Below are 16,845 nucleotides of genomic sequence, written 5' to 3'. Positions count from 1 at the left end.
TCGGTCGACCTATTTGTTGAGCACGGCATTGTGTGTATTGTCTTGTCGCGGTCATCGCGGACCATCATTTGTCTTTGCTATTATAAGCTTTACATTCATTCCGAACTTCATAATCATTTATCATTTCTATAAAATATGGAAGAGTTATGAATGGTATATCGGTCACTAGGTACTCACTATACACAACTTAAATAGTGATACAAAATATACTCGTGTTTGATTATGATTATGTTCTCAAAGGTGTGTGAAGTCCAAGTTTGCCTGGGCTAGCGTGGCAGACTATCGCATAAACCCTTCTCATTTCGAGAAACTTTACGTTTTAATTCCCGTAGAGCTTTTTATGGCATTTGGCTAAAAATCCCTGATTCTTGTCTTGAGCGGCCTGGGTTGCTATAGAATTTTGTGCCTATGGTAGGCAAAACTTTACACTTACGATTTTGCTCAAATTCAAAACCTACTCGAAAGCTTGAATCGTAAAGTATTGACGCACACTACGATAGTCCTTCTGTGTGCTCTAGCGTTAACCATTAACACAAACCATTTTGATACTTTTATTTTTTTGCGATAATCTTCCCTATGATTTTAAATTTAGTTTATAAATTTTTTTTTTTTTAAAAAGAATATTAGCCATGTTAAATGACTAATATTCCCCTTTCCTCTCCAATTAAGCGCCAGGCTTGTGCTAAGAGTAGGTACGACAATAGTGCAACGGGCGGGGTTTGAACCGTCGACCTTTCGGTTTTCAGTCCACTCCTATACCGGTTGAGCTATTGAGGCTTAAATTGTTAAAGAAAAAATAGAAATAAAGCTAAGTTGAAAGTTGGTTGGTTGGTATGTTGCAAATCGATATCTAAGGTCTCCTCCCATGTGATCGTCATACTGTGGTCATAATTTGAAAAAGTGACTGCTATTTTCTTTTTATTGTACCTACCTGAAATTCTTGAGGCCGCATATTCTAGAATGCCGCCGTCCTCTAGAAGTCTGAATCGTACCTCTAAATGGCACACCTTAGTAATTATTATAGCCCCGGGTTTGCGGTGAGCCGAAGGTTCAAGATTATCAAACCCATTTAAATTTAATCAAACCCATTGACCCGAAATCATAAATTCTACAACATAATATACCAGACTTATAGTCATAAAACCGGCTACAAACGAAATGAAACCCCATATGGAGGTTACTGTGCTACATGAATTAGAATTTTGAACGTATAATATTATGATCATATGTATTAAGATGTCCATAAATAACTTTCGCGGAACGTTTTTTTTTTTGTTTTTCTATTAGTTTGGTTGTTAGAAATAAATGCTTGAATGAATGCGGACGAGAAACTTGATATTATTGACGTTCTAGAAACGACCTTTCCTAATTCACTCGAGCAATTCCAATTCTATCATTCTATAATACCCAGATTAAAAGGGAAAACTGACTAACAAACTGCCAGGGTTTTAAAATTGAGATTTGGCATGTAGGTTTTGTTAAGGTTTTTGAAAACATTCAACGAGGTTTAAAAAAAATTAAAATCTCCGCGGACGAAGTCGTTGGCGTCACCTAGTTTATACGTAATAATCTATGAGAGCTCAATTTTATGAAATTACTTTATTTTGTATTGTCTAATTTTTAAGGCTTATTTTAAAGTTGGCGTGCGCGCCGTCTTGTGCGGAAAGTAGATAAGCCAAAGCCTAAATAAAGTCTGTTGTAAGAAAAAGATATTTGAAGCTCGATCCATTTCTACCAACCACCCTTGGAACTTGCGAGTGCTTACCTTAATCTCTCGTTATTTTCACGCAGTTTAGAAACGAAATAAAATAAATTCAGCCAATCACAAAAATTGAAATCGTATTTGTATAAATACGGGTATTTGAAGGTTTTTAGTCCAGTCTCGATCCGACTCGAGACTCGTCAGTCGTCGACTATTAAATACTTTTTGTGTTTAGGTCGCTATTTTGATTATGTGGTTGCAATAGCAATTGTGCCCTAATCAATTATCAAGTTAATATTGCAGTTAGGTTATTATAAAGATTAAAACTCTCAATAAGCCTCTACGCGTTGTGATCTATATCCACGTGCAAGCTTTATATGAGGACATTTTAATAACTTATAAAATTAGTTAAATTAAACCTGCTTTTCTGACTTACGCTTTAAATAGAAATGTACTAAGTATATTTAGAAAAATGCTATTCATTTTAGTATGTAGTTTTTACTAAATACATAATATTCCTTCAACTCAATAGGTAGGCAAAGCAATGACTTATCTGAGTTAAATATTATTCAATCGAGTCTATCCATACAATCTCAAATCATAAATCTTATCGTGCACAGCTCTAGAAAGGAGCCTGTGAATGGAGCCACCATATGACGGGATGAGTCACAGATGGCGTCACCTCCATAACATCCCATGGCGGCATCGCCAGACGGGTTCATACGGTGGCTAAACTCCGGACATTGGCATCCAATAACATCGTAAAGAAATACCTACGTGTACCTACTGTTGTTTGATTTTTAAAACCCAACTGTTTTTAAAAATTCATACTTATCACTACCCATATTAAAAATGTCTGTTAGTTTGTCCTTCAATCGCGTTGCAACGGAACGACGTGGCAACGAATTGACGTGATTTTTTGCATGGGTATAGTTAATGACCTGGTGAGTGACATAGGCTTACATTTTATTCCAGAAAATCAAAGAGTTCCCACGGGATTTTTAAAAACCCATATCCAGTAGACGAAGTCACGAACATCAGCTAGTATTTTATCAATGCGAAAGTGCGTCTGTCTGTCTGCTAGTTTTCTACGCCCCATCGGATTACCTAACAGTTTTTGGCGATAGTTTACATCCCAGGGAAGGACGTAATCCCGGAAAATCAGAGTTCAGGCGGCATTAAAAAAGTCGCGGACATCAGCGGGTATAAGAAAAAAAACTTACTGACTGTTGATATATCAAGTTACAGTTCAATCCACTGGGTCTAGAAGCTTGAGATTTTACATGGTTTTGCATGATTTTCTTTATAACTTGGACCTCCACTAACTAAGGATTTTCAAAAACTCGACCAGTGAGGATCAGCTCGTTTAAAAAAATTAAAGTAGATATGTGAAAATTAAAATAATATAAAATCTCTACACGAAAAAGACTTTAGGAAAACCCAAAAAGTGGGATAGGTTTACGGAAAATTGACATAAAGGAAGAAAGAATTAAAGAATACATAGTTCTAAATACTGAGGAAAACTCTAGAGGAGGTCAAGACCCACAAAGGGTTACTGCGCCGTAAGAAAGTAGTTAAGTAATCTATCATACGTTTAAAGGTTTGTACGCACCTGAGCGGCGCGGCGCGTCGCTTCAGCGAGCTGCACGTCGCGGCACAGAGCGTCAAAATATCATTTCTATCATTTTGTATGGCGCATATCGCACTAGAGCGGTGCTGCACAGCGCTTCACCGCGCGTCGCCGCGCGTCACGGCTGGAGAGAATATTTTGAAGCGTAGCGAAGCGACGCGCAGTGCAGTGACGCTAGTGCGACATACCCAGCGATAAAGTAATATATCTAATGTAACGCAAGCCTTCGCGCCGCGGCGCCGCCGCCGCGTGCTTGTTACAGCACTAATTAATTAATCTGAACAGATTTTATTAACTTTACGTAAGACTTGTACAGTATTACATTTATAATTATTATAGGAGGTTTACATAATGCCGACATATTTAAGTTAAGACTAAACAAGCATGCATAATAATCAGAAAAATAACAAACATGAAAATAGTAGATTGTAGGTACATAATAATTATGTAGGTCAGGCAACACTAAAGCATCAGACATACATGTCAACAAAGATTCGAATTAGGTATAGAGATGCATTAATAAAATGAGTCATACTACAGAACTTTATATAATAATTACTCCAAAGCTTTTAGCTGATAAGATTCTTGTTGTAATAATCATCAATATGGTTGATGGATCACAGCTTTTAAACATGTTATATTGGCTTTGTTTACTCGCTGCATTATTTTTAAAACTTTAGAAATAAAATAAACCTGTACCCTCTACTGCCTCTACTGGATACTTGACGTGTTGTGTTTTAAAATTCGAAGGTGTCAAATTTAGCCTAAGGAGTACTGCGTAAGAACCAATAAGCATATCAATCAATCAATCAGCCTGTTTGCGTCCACTGCTGGACGTAGGACTTCCCAAGAGCGCGCCACCACACACGATCCTCTGCCTTCCTCATCCACCTACTTCCCGCTAGCGGGATTAGGTTAGGTTGGACTTGAAAAATAGCCATATTCCTGTCAGGTTAGTGAGCCTTCATGATCCGTCTGACTGCCTCGTCACTTACTGATAGCTTTTTTAATTCATAAGCATGTTAGCCCTTGACAGTCAAGGTTTAACCGCGATCGCTATCACATCTGGTGTAAGGATACTGGAAGAGGTATGACGTATGGCAGATTTACAAGACCCATTCCTAATCGGTCTCTAGTTTCTGTTTCTATGTTTCTAAGGACTTAAACTGTTTGGCGGTGCAGCTTTGGCGGTATGGTGGTATGATAACTAGCCACTGCCGATTTAGAAATTGCAAATAGCCAAAGAAAAAAAAAAGAAAAAAAAAAAAGATTAAACCGTTGATGTTAATGCCAAGTCCGTTCCAATCCAGAAGCTTAAAGATGTCTTCCAAAGCTGGGGTAAAAAGCTTCGGGGAGATTACGTCTCCCTGTCGAACTCCCCGCTGCAATTGGATTGGTCTCGTAGTCTGGTCCTGTATACCAGGTACCGGAAGACGCAGTGTTGGAAGACCCCCACTAGATGGACGGATGACATCAGATGAGTCGCAGGGAGCCGCTGGATTCAGGCGACGCAAGACCGTGGCGTGTGGAAGTCCCTACAAGAGACCTATGTCCAGCAGTGCACGTCTATCGGTCGATGATGATGATGAAATATTAAACCTGGCAACCTCCCAATTAAAAGATCTTAACGCTTACCACTGGGCTCTCGCGTGCATTTGGAGGCGTTAAAAGGTTTTTAGTTGAGGTATAATAGGTAATTGAAGGCAAACGTGAAGAAAATTACCTCGTTTAGTACGGCGACCTCAAGTAGAGGTAATAATGATTGAAACAAAATAATGATAGTGAAAGCATCCAATGAGCTTTTAAACAAATAAATGGCAGGTAAGGCACAATATCACAACTTTGAGAGGAGAAAGTTGTAGTTACAGCCGAATTTGGTTCAACACTGTTTGTGACCCCATGTTTTTGTTTGTACAACGTGTTTTCACCTTTTATAGAGTCGCTGTTGAATAAAAATGTTAAGGTCGATTATAAACGATAAACACACACTAAAACTTTTTATATTCATCATCAACCCATTTCATTACCGGCTCACTACTAATAACAGGTCTTCACTCAGAATCAAATGGCCATAGTATCCACTCTGGCCAAGTGCGGATTAGCATATTTCACACACCTTTGAGAACATTATGCTATGGAGAACTCTCAGGCATGCAGGCTTTTTCCTGATTTTTTCCTTCACCGTTAAAGCAAGTGATACTTAATTGCTTAAAACGCTCATAGCTCCAAAAAATTCGAAGTGCGTGCCCGAGAGCGAACCCTGGTTCCCTTGACTAGATATATTACCTACCTACCTTTATTTAGACCAAATTTCGGCCACGGCAGCCTGTCTCAAGCTGCCGGCATACCACGTTAGTCTCCTTCGAGAACATTGTGGAGAACTCTCAGGCATGTAGGTTTCTCATGATGTTTTTCCTTTACCGTTAAAGAAAATGATATTTAAAATGCTTAAAACGCCCACACTTCAAAAAGTTAAAGGTGCGTGCCTGAGATCGAACAGGAGGCTGCTTCTACGTAGGTAAGACTTTTCTAAAATACTTTTTTTTAAAGAAAAAGTTAATAAAGCCCAGTAGTTTAGGCGCTACGGTGGAACACACAATGTAGTTAAAAATATACATCTAAAATCATGCTAAAATCATAACCCTTCCTTTTGGCTTTGCCGTAGTCGAGTAAAAAAGCTGGCTACAGGACCTAGTGGGTATGTAAATATTATACCTATTCTAGAGTTAGTATAATCAATATAAACTCAAATATTGACTAAAGATATTATGTAAGTTCTTATCGCAATAGATAAAAAAAGTTACGAATCAATATTATATTTTCAACGGTTAAGATAAAACGATGGCGATAATACGCTTATAAATCTACATGTTGTTACGTAGATACAGTAGTGGAATATGTACCTACAGCACGCGGCAGAAAAATTACATCGAAATTTTAGAAAGAGATAGCGGTTTCGTAGAGCATTGTCTCTGTCGTTGAGACCGACAAAACGTCACATAGGTATGAGTGACTGAGACAATACTCTACTAAGCCGAAATCTCATTCTAAAGGTATGAGTGACTGAGACAATACTCTACTAAGCCGTAATCTCATTCTAAAGGTTGATGTATAATATTTCTTGCCGGCTACTGAACAAACTTTGTAATAGCCAAGAAATATTAAGTTCGAATCCCGAACAGTCATTTTAAAATTTCAAAACTAAACTAATTTTACAGGTCTAAATGAAGTCTTCGTAACTAGCATGTCTATTCAAATCTGTACATTTGAAGATCATGCTAGTTTTAAGCATGCTTTTAAATGAGCATGTGTATCAGTGGCTTAATAATTATAGTAATCATGGAGCTGAAATTTCAATAAAAACGCAAACACATGGGTTAGGCAATGAAGAACTCTAGTACGAGTAGGTATGTCAAACGGAAATCATAACAACGAAACGAAAATATCTGGCGTATACTAAAAGCAGAACTAACAAATCCTCCAGTATAGGGCTTCCATAAAAACTTATTTTACTGGGATTTTAACACTACTTTTAGAAAAACACATAAACCAAACAGCCTCTACCTGCATGGTATTTCGTATATTTACAACGTAAATATAATATATTGTTTTTTTTTCATAGAAAAATAATAAACCAGGCTGTCGATTACGGTAGAATGACAGCTACAATATCACGATCGCAATCATCTCTAATTTGTTGATGCTCGCTTACTATTGGCTACAATGTATTGTTGCAACAAGAATACCATAAATTCAGCCCATCACAACGATTGCTATTGTAATAATGATTGATACAGTTTTCCCGCAATCGCAAAGCAGGATTACTTTTACGAGAAAAGCCTGCATATTGATGTCTGCATTTTATACTGACCCTACCGCCAAAGTAGGACGGCTAAAGTGAATCGATTGCTATCACTTCTGAATACTGACTGATTGACACAACTTCACTATTACCTACAATGCATTATTGCAACAAGAATACCTACCATAAATTCAGCCAATCACAAATATTGAAATTCTAATAGTTATTGATGCAGCTTTTTTCAAATAATTCTCCTTTAGGAATTGGATAAAAGCTTGTCAGAATGGGAAAGTCCGGAATAACTGAAAGTCGGGATATCGGACACCCTATTGTAGCCGTAAATGAATTCCTCAGCGGGAGCGCTGTAAGCAAACGAAGAAATGTAAACAAGGCTAGCGCGCCGTACTATTTGTTGCCTACTATAAATAGGTGCATTGCACTCGATAATGAACAATACAAACAGACGAGTAACTGGTGCTCAGGGTATTGGATGGAAGACTTTTTGTTGGGAATGATTGACACAACACACATCTTACAAGTTAAAAATGATGGCTTAAGTCTCTAGCTTTTATCACTGAGTTATATCAAGTACATTATATTAGTACCTACTTACATTATTATTCAATAGTTTTTTTGTCAATTTTACATTTCAATTTTTTTTTGCTGGCAGTCATGTGCGCGCTTGTCCAGAAGATTCACTCTTGACTTGAAGATAAGGGAAATAATAATTTATTGTATTGTATCTATCTACTATTTATAATAGATTTCTTATTTCTTATTTGCGCCTACAATAATAAGTAACCAAAGTAACGCTGAATTGTCTTGCGTTCTAGCAAGGGCATCCTCCAGGAAAACCATGTTTCACGCTCGTTCGTGGGTTAAATCTTTTTTAATCCTGAATATTCAAGCTGTTGCCCTCAAGTTATCTTTCTACCGGAATTAAACTCTTTTACTTATAAGACCGCAGCGCACACCACTGCGCGAGGGAGGTCGACAAAATTGTAATAAATTATTTTTAATAGCTTCTAGTCTACATTGCCCCCATTCATAGCATATTTTCGTACCTATAGAATTGTTCTCACCGACGAAATCAAATAACTGCATTGAAACCTTTCATTAGGACAAGCTTGAAGTCGTTAATGCATTCTATTCTATTGTTAATTCGTGACACCTAAATTATGCATCGGATTGAATGTCGAAACTCTACTGTGATAGATAGGAATATTATAGTGATAAGGGCGCCTGTGTATATAGGCTTTCCAATTTTTTTTTAGAATACTAGAGTAGGTAGAATACGTTTGATTTTAAGTTTGATTTGTTATAAGTCACAACACAACTACAGACTTATAACAAGTCTTAATAAAAAAATATATATTGCCCTGCCCAAAAACTAACAAAAGGATAAAAACATCACATTTGAAAATGGCACCTCACAGCTGCCATATTGAATTTCTTCAATAAAATTATAGCCAGTGTCACTAGGAATGATGTAAGGATTATAACGTTACCCTTACCCCATACATCCAAATCTGCTGAGGCAATTACAACTCCGGTATCTTTAAAACAAGAGTGAATAGGTATCTTCTAGGTAAACGCATCCCTTCTTAGGCCACATCATCACTTTCCATCAGGTGTGATTGTGGTCAAGCGTTTGCCTATAATGAATTAACAAAAATTTAGAAGTTATGGTGGAATAAAGAAGCTTACATACATACACCTTGAAAACATTAGGTGTTTTTTTTGGCAGTCCTGTAAAAAGAGCGGGTAACAGCTAGACCTGGCTGGCTGACTTTTTGGCATGGTTGGCGATTGTCCTAAACGCCTAGTTTGTATGGGTTCATTGAATAACCGCCAAAGGCAGGAAATTGCATTTATTAGTTCTAATAAGGACACAAACGACTCTAACCAGCGCTCTATTGTTAATTCGTGACACCTAGATTATGACTGTCTGTATAGAGGGCTGTGGCGCAAGTCGCAACTATAAAGTTCATTCATTGTAGTTACGGTACATACCTTGGGGAGGACATTCTGTTTCGCAATCTATCGATCTGTCTATCTAATTACCATGTTTACAATTACATTTAGCTATGGTAATTACCTACTAATTACCATGATGCTTTTTCCTTAAAAATGCTTGGTAGGTACCTATTTCATGTTTTAAACCTACCTAAAATCTCGAAAATAATAAAAGATTATTTATTAGAGCTGTAAATAATGCGCCTACGTTTTTTTTTTTTTTTAAAGAATATTAGCCATGTTAAATGACAAATATTCCCCTTTCCTCTCCAATTAAGCGTCAGGCTTGTGCTAGGAGCAGGTACGACAATAGTGCAACGGGCGGGGTTTGAACCGTCGACCTTTCGGTTTTCAGTCCACTCCTATACCGGTTGAGCTATTGAGGCTCATAAAGAGTATACCTACTTAATTCGAATTTTAAATACCGTCCAGTTTTTTTTAATGACAGATAAAATCTTTGTATTCCTTCTAGCTATTTGCAAATAATATTTTGTTAGTAGGTACTTTATTTTTCCTAAATGAAATAGTGATCTAAATTTAAGTTTATACGTAGTGGAAGGGAAATGAATAGGTAGATATGCAATTCCAATTTAGGTCATCTTATGTCTAGGTTAAATTAAAGCGTAAAGAAGTAAAAAAGTTACGACAGCATAATTTTTCGTCAACATTTCAAAATATTTTTAGGAATCTTAAAATGCTTAAAGTGCTTAAAACTATTCCTAATTAGTGTAAGTATAGCATAACGTATACTTGCAAAGGACCAGTTTGCAGCTCAAATTAGCAAAAATCTAAATGTCAGCGGCATACATCGTACACTCACCTCGTGGTACACCGACGTCATTTCGGAAGGTCACTAAAATATCCGTATGAATCCACAACCTATGCACACATCACAATAAAAAAAATAACTGTCAAATTTTAAAATATCTATTCGCAATTTAAATAAAGAACAATATTTGAAATGTCAACTGTCAAGTTTGAAGTTTGCCGCCAAACGCGCGCGCGTAAATAAAAGGCAACGGAAGTTTGATATTCAGCCAGCGCGTGTGACACGTTCAGAGTTTAGAACCGACACTGAGCGGCGCGCCATGGCCCATGGCGGAGAACGGTTGAATGGGCGAAGCTCAGACGTGCTCAATGAACCATTCGAGTTCGGAGGTCAGCGGTTGTCCTGACCCCCGTGGTGTTCGATTCAAATTTCTCTACCCTATAAACCTACAACGAAACACATTTGTACAAGTTTTATACTTAATTTTTTAATTAATTGTTTAATGACATTTTTACTAGAAAGAAGTGGCCAGATCTTTACTTTGTTTTAATGTTGTTTTACTGCTAACTTACGTTAATTATAATATTTTCGTGTTCTATAAAACTTTAAGCTCTCGTTTATTTATTTGTGAAGCTTTTGTCTGCGATGTCCTCCGTGTGGATTTAGGTTGTACAAAAATCGGTTACGGTTTTCCGGAAAATCTCTGACCAGCTGATAAAAAAAATCTTATCCCACGCGGGCATAATCTAGTTATAGATATTCAAAGAGTAAGAAACTAAAAACAATACGAAGTAGTTAGGTAGGTAGGTCGAGTTTTAATAATGAAACCGGACTTATCAGTGTTTGAAACTTAAATAAATCAAAGAGCTAACGTTTACTGCAAATTGAAGTTTCACAGTTACCTACACTAAAGTTATGTGCAAGAACTGGAAAGATACGTCTAGTCTAGGCTCTAGATACACTGTAGTAATTACAACTACTTCCTACTGGCTATAATACGTCTGGGAATCGATCTCCAGAGTGCGGAATAGCTTAGACTTTAGAGCTTATACCACTGATATACAAAAAAAAAGATCTTGTGAGTAAAATGACCGTAGAAACGATTAAAGACCGACTACATAATAACCATTACACATGCACGATAAAGCTAGGAGTCCGTTTGTTTTGGAAGTACATCATACATATTTCCTCTATTCTGAAGTCGTAGGGTTTAAAAAAACTGATAACTCCTTACAAATGGCAAGGAAAGGATAACTTACAACTTTTTCTTATAAAGATCGATAAGGCTTCTCTATAGGAACAACTTCAGTTTTTTTTAATGTAGACACACATATAAAAAAGAATATATCAACGGTTCAGACAAATAATTACGGTCCAAGAATCTTATTCCCACGGCTCCTTGACTTTTGCGCGAAGCGTTTAAAAGTTTGATTGACTCGTTCGTCGACAGCCAGTTACTGTTACCAATTACGGAAACTAATTAGTGGAACTGCACGCGAATAATACGAGTGGCGAGCAACGGATCAAATATTTTACATTTCTTTAATTTTTTTATTGCACGATAGGCTTGCGCTTGACGACAATCATGCTTTAAAGAAAGCAATGCTGAGGTCTAAGTTGGAGCGCGACTTTTTTCTCTTGTCCAGTTTTATAACTTTGCACCCAGTAACATTTTTTAGTATTTACTTGACTTTTTTGTATATACACTCTTTTTTTATGTTGTCAATAAAATGTAAAAGTGATTTGATTTTTAAACTTAAAAAATATTGAAAAAGCAAATATCATAATTTTCTATTTATTGAAACGTAATTTAAGCTTGAAAAAAACTTCTGGGATGTCTAATCTTACATTGTTTTGAATTGGGAAAACTCGTGGCTGGTTTTAGAGTACTTTTGCTACATGACTACGAAACTTTGTAAGACGAAGGTACTTACACACAATATTATTCTCGTATATTATATATACTCGTATAGTATATATAGTATATTTCTCGTCTATGCTTACACATCACATATATTATTATTATTTTATGGCCAACATTTTTTTAAATTACTAATTAATCTTATTAAATCATGCTTATCGGACGCTCCCATAAAATAATAAATAGTTTCCTTTTTATTTCGACAAAATTTCTAATAAAAAAAACAGGTTTTTAAAATGTCGCAAATCATTTTCTATTAGTGCAAAAAGGATTGCCTCTATCATTTTATAGCTTTTTTTCAGACAGGTGTGTCTTTCCGAATGTTTTTTATTGTAAATTTTTGTATTTAAAAAACTAATTAAGCTTCCGATCCATAACTTCTAATTCTAATTAATAGATTTATGGACACAACTTCCTTAGTCGGACTACATTTCTAACATTAAAAAATCGTCATAAAGTAGGTATAATGATTTAAGTAGGCACTTATATCGAATTTATCTCCTGTTATCACATTTTAAATTAATAAATGATAACATCTAAAGTGATTCAAAAGATCAGTGATAAACATTATAATGATTTAATTTTGTATGTAACTTGACCTATGCGATTTAATTTAAGATGATGTTCGTGACTTCGTCCGCCTGGATTTAGGTTTTTAAAAATCACGTGGGATCTCCTTGATTTTCCCGGATAACAAGTAGACTATGTCACTCTCTCTAGGTCTTTATTGTAAAACTAGCTGATACCCGCGACTTCGTCCGCGTGGAATTAGGTTTTTTTAAAATCCCGTGGGAACTCTTTGATTTTCCGGGATAAAATGTAGCCTATGTCACTCTCCAGGTCTTTATCTATATCCATGCAAAAAATCACGTCAATCCGTTGCACCGTTGCGACGTGATTGAAGGACAAAAAAACAAACAAACACTTTCGCATTTATTATAAGGGAAGGTACTGATTGAGCACCATTGCATCGCAGATTGTAATTGGACTTTTATAATTCTAAAACCATATTGTACACACAAACTATATTACACAAAATAATGAAGCTATATACAACCCTATAGATATATGTACAATAATAAACCAGTATTTTATACAAACCTCAAATAAACTATTAAATAAGTTTGACAGCTCTGTAAAAAATTTAAAAAGCTACGAAAATAACATGTTTTGTAGTCCAACTGACCCTTATGAAATAAGAAAAATTATCTTGAGTCTAAAAAATACATATTCAACAGGATACGATGAAATAAGCACAATTTTATTAAAAAAATGTATTAATTCCATTGCAGTGCCTTTAAGTCATATAATTAATACCTCAATGGAACAAGGCGTATTCCCGGAAAGACTTAAATTGTCAGTAATAAAACCTCTTTTTAAAAAGGGTAAAAAAGACGAAATTGGAAATTATAGGCCAATTGCTCTAAATCCTGTACTTTCAAAGATCTTTGAAAAGGTTGTCTTTAAAAGAATGTATAATTATGCTGAACGCTATAAAATTTTAACTGAAACACAACATGGATTTAGAAAAAATAGGTCAACTACAACAGCAATATTCAAATTAATAAAGTTAGTTACAGAATCAATTGATAAAAGCCAAGCTATTACTGTATTATTTATGGATATGTCAAAAGCCTTTGACTTAGTAAACCACAAAAAGCTTTTGAATAAATTAGAATGTTATGGATTCCGTGGCAAAATTCATGATTGGATAAAGTCATTTTTAATCAATAGGAAACAAAAAACTGTGATATTAAAGCGGGTAAATAATACGATTAATACTTATGAATCAGCCTATGCAAATAATAACTTTGGGGTACCACAAGGGAGTGTGTTGGGGCCTCTTTTGTTTCTTTTTTATGTCAATGACCTCTCTACTTGTATAAAATATCCATCGATTTTATTTGCAGATGACACAACTGTTATGATACCATGCAACGATAGTAAAATATATGAATCTGAAATAAATGAATCCTTAAATAAAACTATAGAATGGTTACAAAGCAATAATTTATCAGTAAACGTAAATAAAACTAAATATATCCAATTTAAAACCAAACGTCGAGAAACTAATCAACTAAAAATTATGTATAATAATGAGTCGATTGGCATGGATAATAACGTAAAGTTTTTAGGAATAAGACTAGATCAACATTGTGACTGGACATACCATATTAATGACATTTGCAATAAAATTAATAGATTTATATATCCACTTCGACGTTTAAGACAAACTGTATCACTGGAAGCAGCATTTTCTGCCTACCATGGATATATTATGTCGAACCTTCGCTATGGTATTGTGATCTGGGGATCTTCAATTGACTTTAATAAACTTTTTATAGTACAGAAGAAAAGTATTAGAAGTATTCTTCTTATGAAACCAACCGACTCATGCAGATTAATATTTAAAAAATATAAACTCCTCACATTACCATCTCTATACATATATGAGACGTCTGTGTTCGTACATAGGAATTTGGAGTATTTTGTCAAAAAATCCGATGTAAACCAAAATAGTATAACAAGGAATCAAGATAGGCTAATAATGCCACAATATAATCTTAGGCAAACTCAAAAATCGCCTTACGCAATGAGCATTAAAATTTATAATAAATTAGATACAAACTTAAAAAAGCTACCGACGACACATTTTAAAAGGAAGCTCTTTCAATGGTTGTGCGATGAATCGTTCTACTCTGTATCAGATTACCTCAATTATATACCATGGAAGTCATAGTGATAATTTAAGATGTATAATTAATTAGTTGTAATTTTATAAAATAAGTTTGAATAATATACCCTACATCGTTTGTCATTGTACAAATTACCTTTAGGTGTAGATATATTATTATTAATATTTGCATGCTGAAGTATCAGTAAATATGCGGGGACTATTTAGATTATAAGTAATATATTAAGACCTTTGTAAACTACCCATATTTAGCAAATAAAAATTATTTCATTTCATTTCATTTCATTTCATTACAAAATTTCACAATTAATAAATAATCTAATCTAATCTAATCTATCTATTCCCATGTAAAAAAAACGCGCCGATCCGTTGCTCCGTTGCGACGTAATTGAAGGACAAACCAACAAACAAATCAGATTCGGATTTGTAATAATGGGTTATGATAATAAGCTCCTATTGATAAATCTACAGGGAGGCGCTAGGGGCGTTCCGTTATTGCAAAAGAAGTTGCACAGTTGCGCACACGGCGCGGTGTACCGAGTTACGCTTGCCATTGTCCCGGGGTTTAATAGAGCACAGCCTTCGCAAGACGCAACTCGCAACATAGACAGATCGGTTACAGACAGAGGTAGTAGGTCTATATAGCAGTTCAAAGTATTGCAAAATTCCGCTTCTGAGCGTGGAGATATGTACGTACTTGATGTTGGTCAAAATTCCGCTTCTGAGCGTGGAGATATTATGTACGTACTTGATGTTGGTCATAATTTCGCTTCTGAGCGTGGAGATATGTACGTACTTGATGTTGGTCAAAATTCCGCTTCTGAGCGTGGAGATATGTACGTACTTGATGTTGGTCAGAATTCCGCTTCTGAGCGTGGAGATATGTACGTACTTGATGTTGGTCAAAATTCCGCTTCTGAGCGTGGAGATATGTACGTACTTGATGTTGGTCAAAATTCCGCTTCTGAGCGTGGAGATATTATGTACGTACTTGATGTTGGTCATAATTTCGCTTCTGAGCGTGGAGATATGTAAGTACTTGATGTTGGTCAAAATTCCGCTTCTGAGCGTGGAGATATGTACGTACTTGATGTTGGTCAGAATTCCGCTTCTGAGCGTGGAGATATGTACGTACTTGATGTTGGTCATAATTTGATTATTGATACACCTTCGTCCTTCATACATCATTGTACAAAAGTTGTCAGATATTTAGTAACAATTAGGGCGTTTGTGCACTCATCCGTACTCGGTTCGTATCCGTGATTCTTCAAAGTGGTCGTCATACAAATAGGTACTCATTTGATTCGTATTTTTACGGAATTTGTGATTTTACGGATGAGTATGACGTAGGCGTCCGCTAAGAAAGGATTTCTGAAAATTCAACCCCTAAGGGGGTACAATAGGAGTTTGAAATTTGGATATTCCACGCGGACGAAGTCGCGAGCATAAGCTAGTTATAAAATCAGTGGTAATACGATACAGAGAGAGAGAGAGAGAGAGAGAGAGATGGAATCAGTTACCTCACAAAGGTTACATGGACTATTTAAATAAAACGATTATTCAAACACAAATCTATTTATAAGAATGTCAACAATTAAGGAGCTAATTATACTGGCAAAAACCTACATACCATTATTCTTCAATCATTAAGTGTATGACACACTTCACAATGTAAAAACTTTACAGTAGCGCAAATCGACTTGTTTATTTAAACCATTTAAACTATCATGATTTGTGATACGCGCGAATATCATAATTTGGGTTGCCTAGAGAGTACCTCTACACAGTACTGTGCAGTGCCCGTACAGGACTATAATATTACTTATGTATTTAATAATTGCATAGATTTTGCGCAGGCTCTTGTTGTATCTAAATATATAAAAGGAAAAGGTGACTGACTGATCTATCAACGCACAGCTCTAACTACTGAACGGATCGGGCTGAAATTTGGCATGCAGATAGCTATTATGACGTAGGCATCCGCTAAGAAAGGATTTTTGAAAATGTAACCCGTAAGGGGGTGAAATAGGGGTTTGAAATTTGTGTAGTCCACGCGGTCGACGCGAAGTCACGAGCATATTAAGCTAGTTTATTTTATAAACGAAGTCATAATTTTTTTATCAGAGTGTATTTTGAACAGTCAGAGCTCAGTACTCAGTATTCAAAACGCGCCGAATGCACTAGAAGCCTAGGTCCTAATAAAGTCATTCGAATACACTGAAAATTTTCTACCTCATGAAAGTTGCGTCCGGTTTTAGTGAATCCTGATATAAGCGATGCTCTGTGCAGTTAATTGGCCCACTGTATGAT

General features: G+C 35.8%; 1 protein-coding gene across 2 annotated transcripts in view; it reads right to left on the bottom strand.

Annotated features, from left to right (window-relative positions):
* LOC117986481 (leucine zipper putative tumor suppressor 2 homolog) overlaps nt 1–16,845 on the bottom strand; it is a 138,205-nt gene that overhangs the window by 62,605 nt on the left and 58,755 nt on the right. Inside the window, exon 1 of one of the 2 annotated variants that reach the window (XM_034973319.2) lies at nt 9,971–10,233. The exons of the other annotated variant lie outside the window; for it this stretch is intronic. Within the exon in view, the coding sequence (XP_034829210.1) occupies nt 9,971–9,991 (21 nt within the window). The 5' untranslated portion in view covers nt 9,992–10,233. Of the gene's footprint in view, nt 1–9,970; nt 10,234–16,845 lie in introns of those variants that run through there. 2 annotated transcript variants of the gene reach the window in all.

The sequence above is a fragment of the Maniola hyperantus genome, chromosome 11, assembly GCF_902806685.2.
Source record: "Maniola hyperantus chromosome 11, iAphHyp1.2, whole genome shotgun sequence".
Lineage (NCBI taxonomy): Eukaryota > Metazoa > Arthropoda > Insecta > Lepidoptera > Nymphalidae > Maniola > Maniola hyperantus.
Note: the sequence above shows the minus strand (reverse complement) of the source record. Positions and strands in the feature narration are given on the sequence as shown.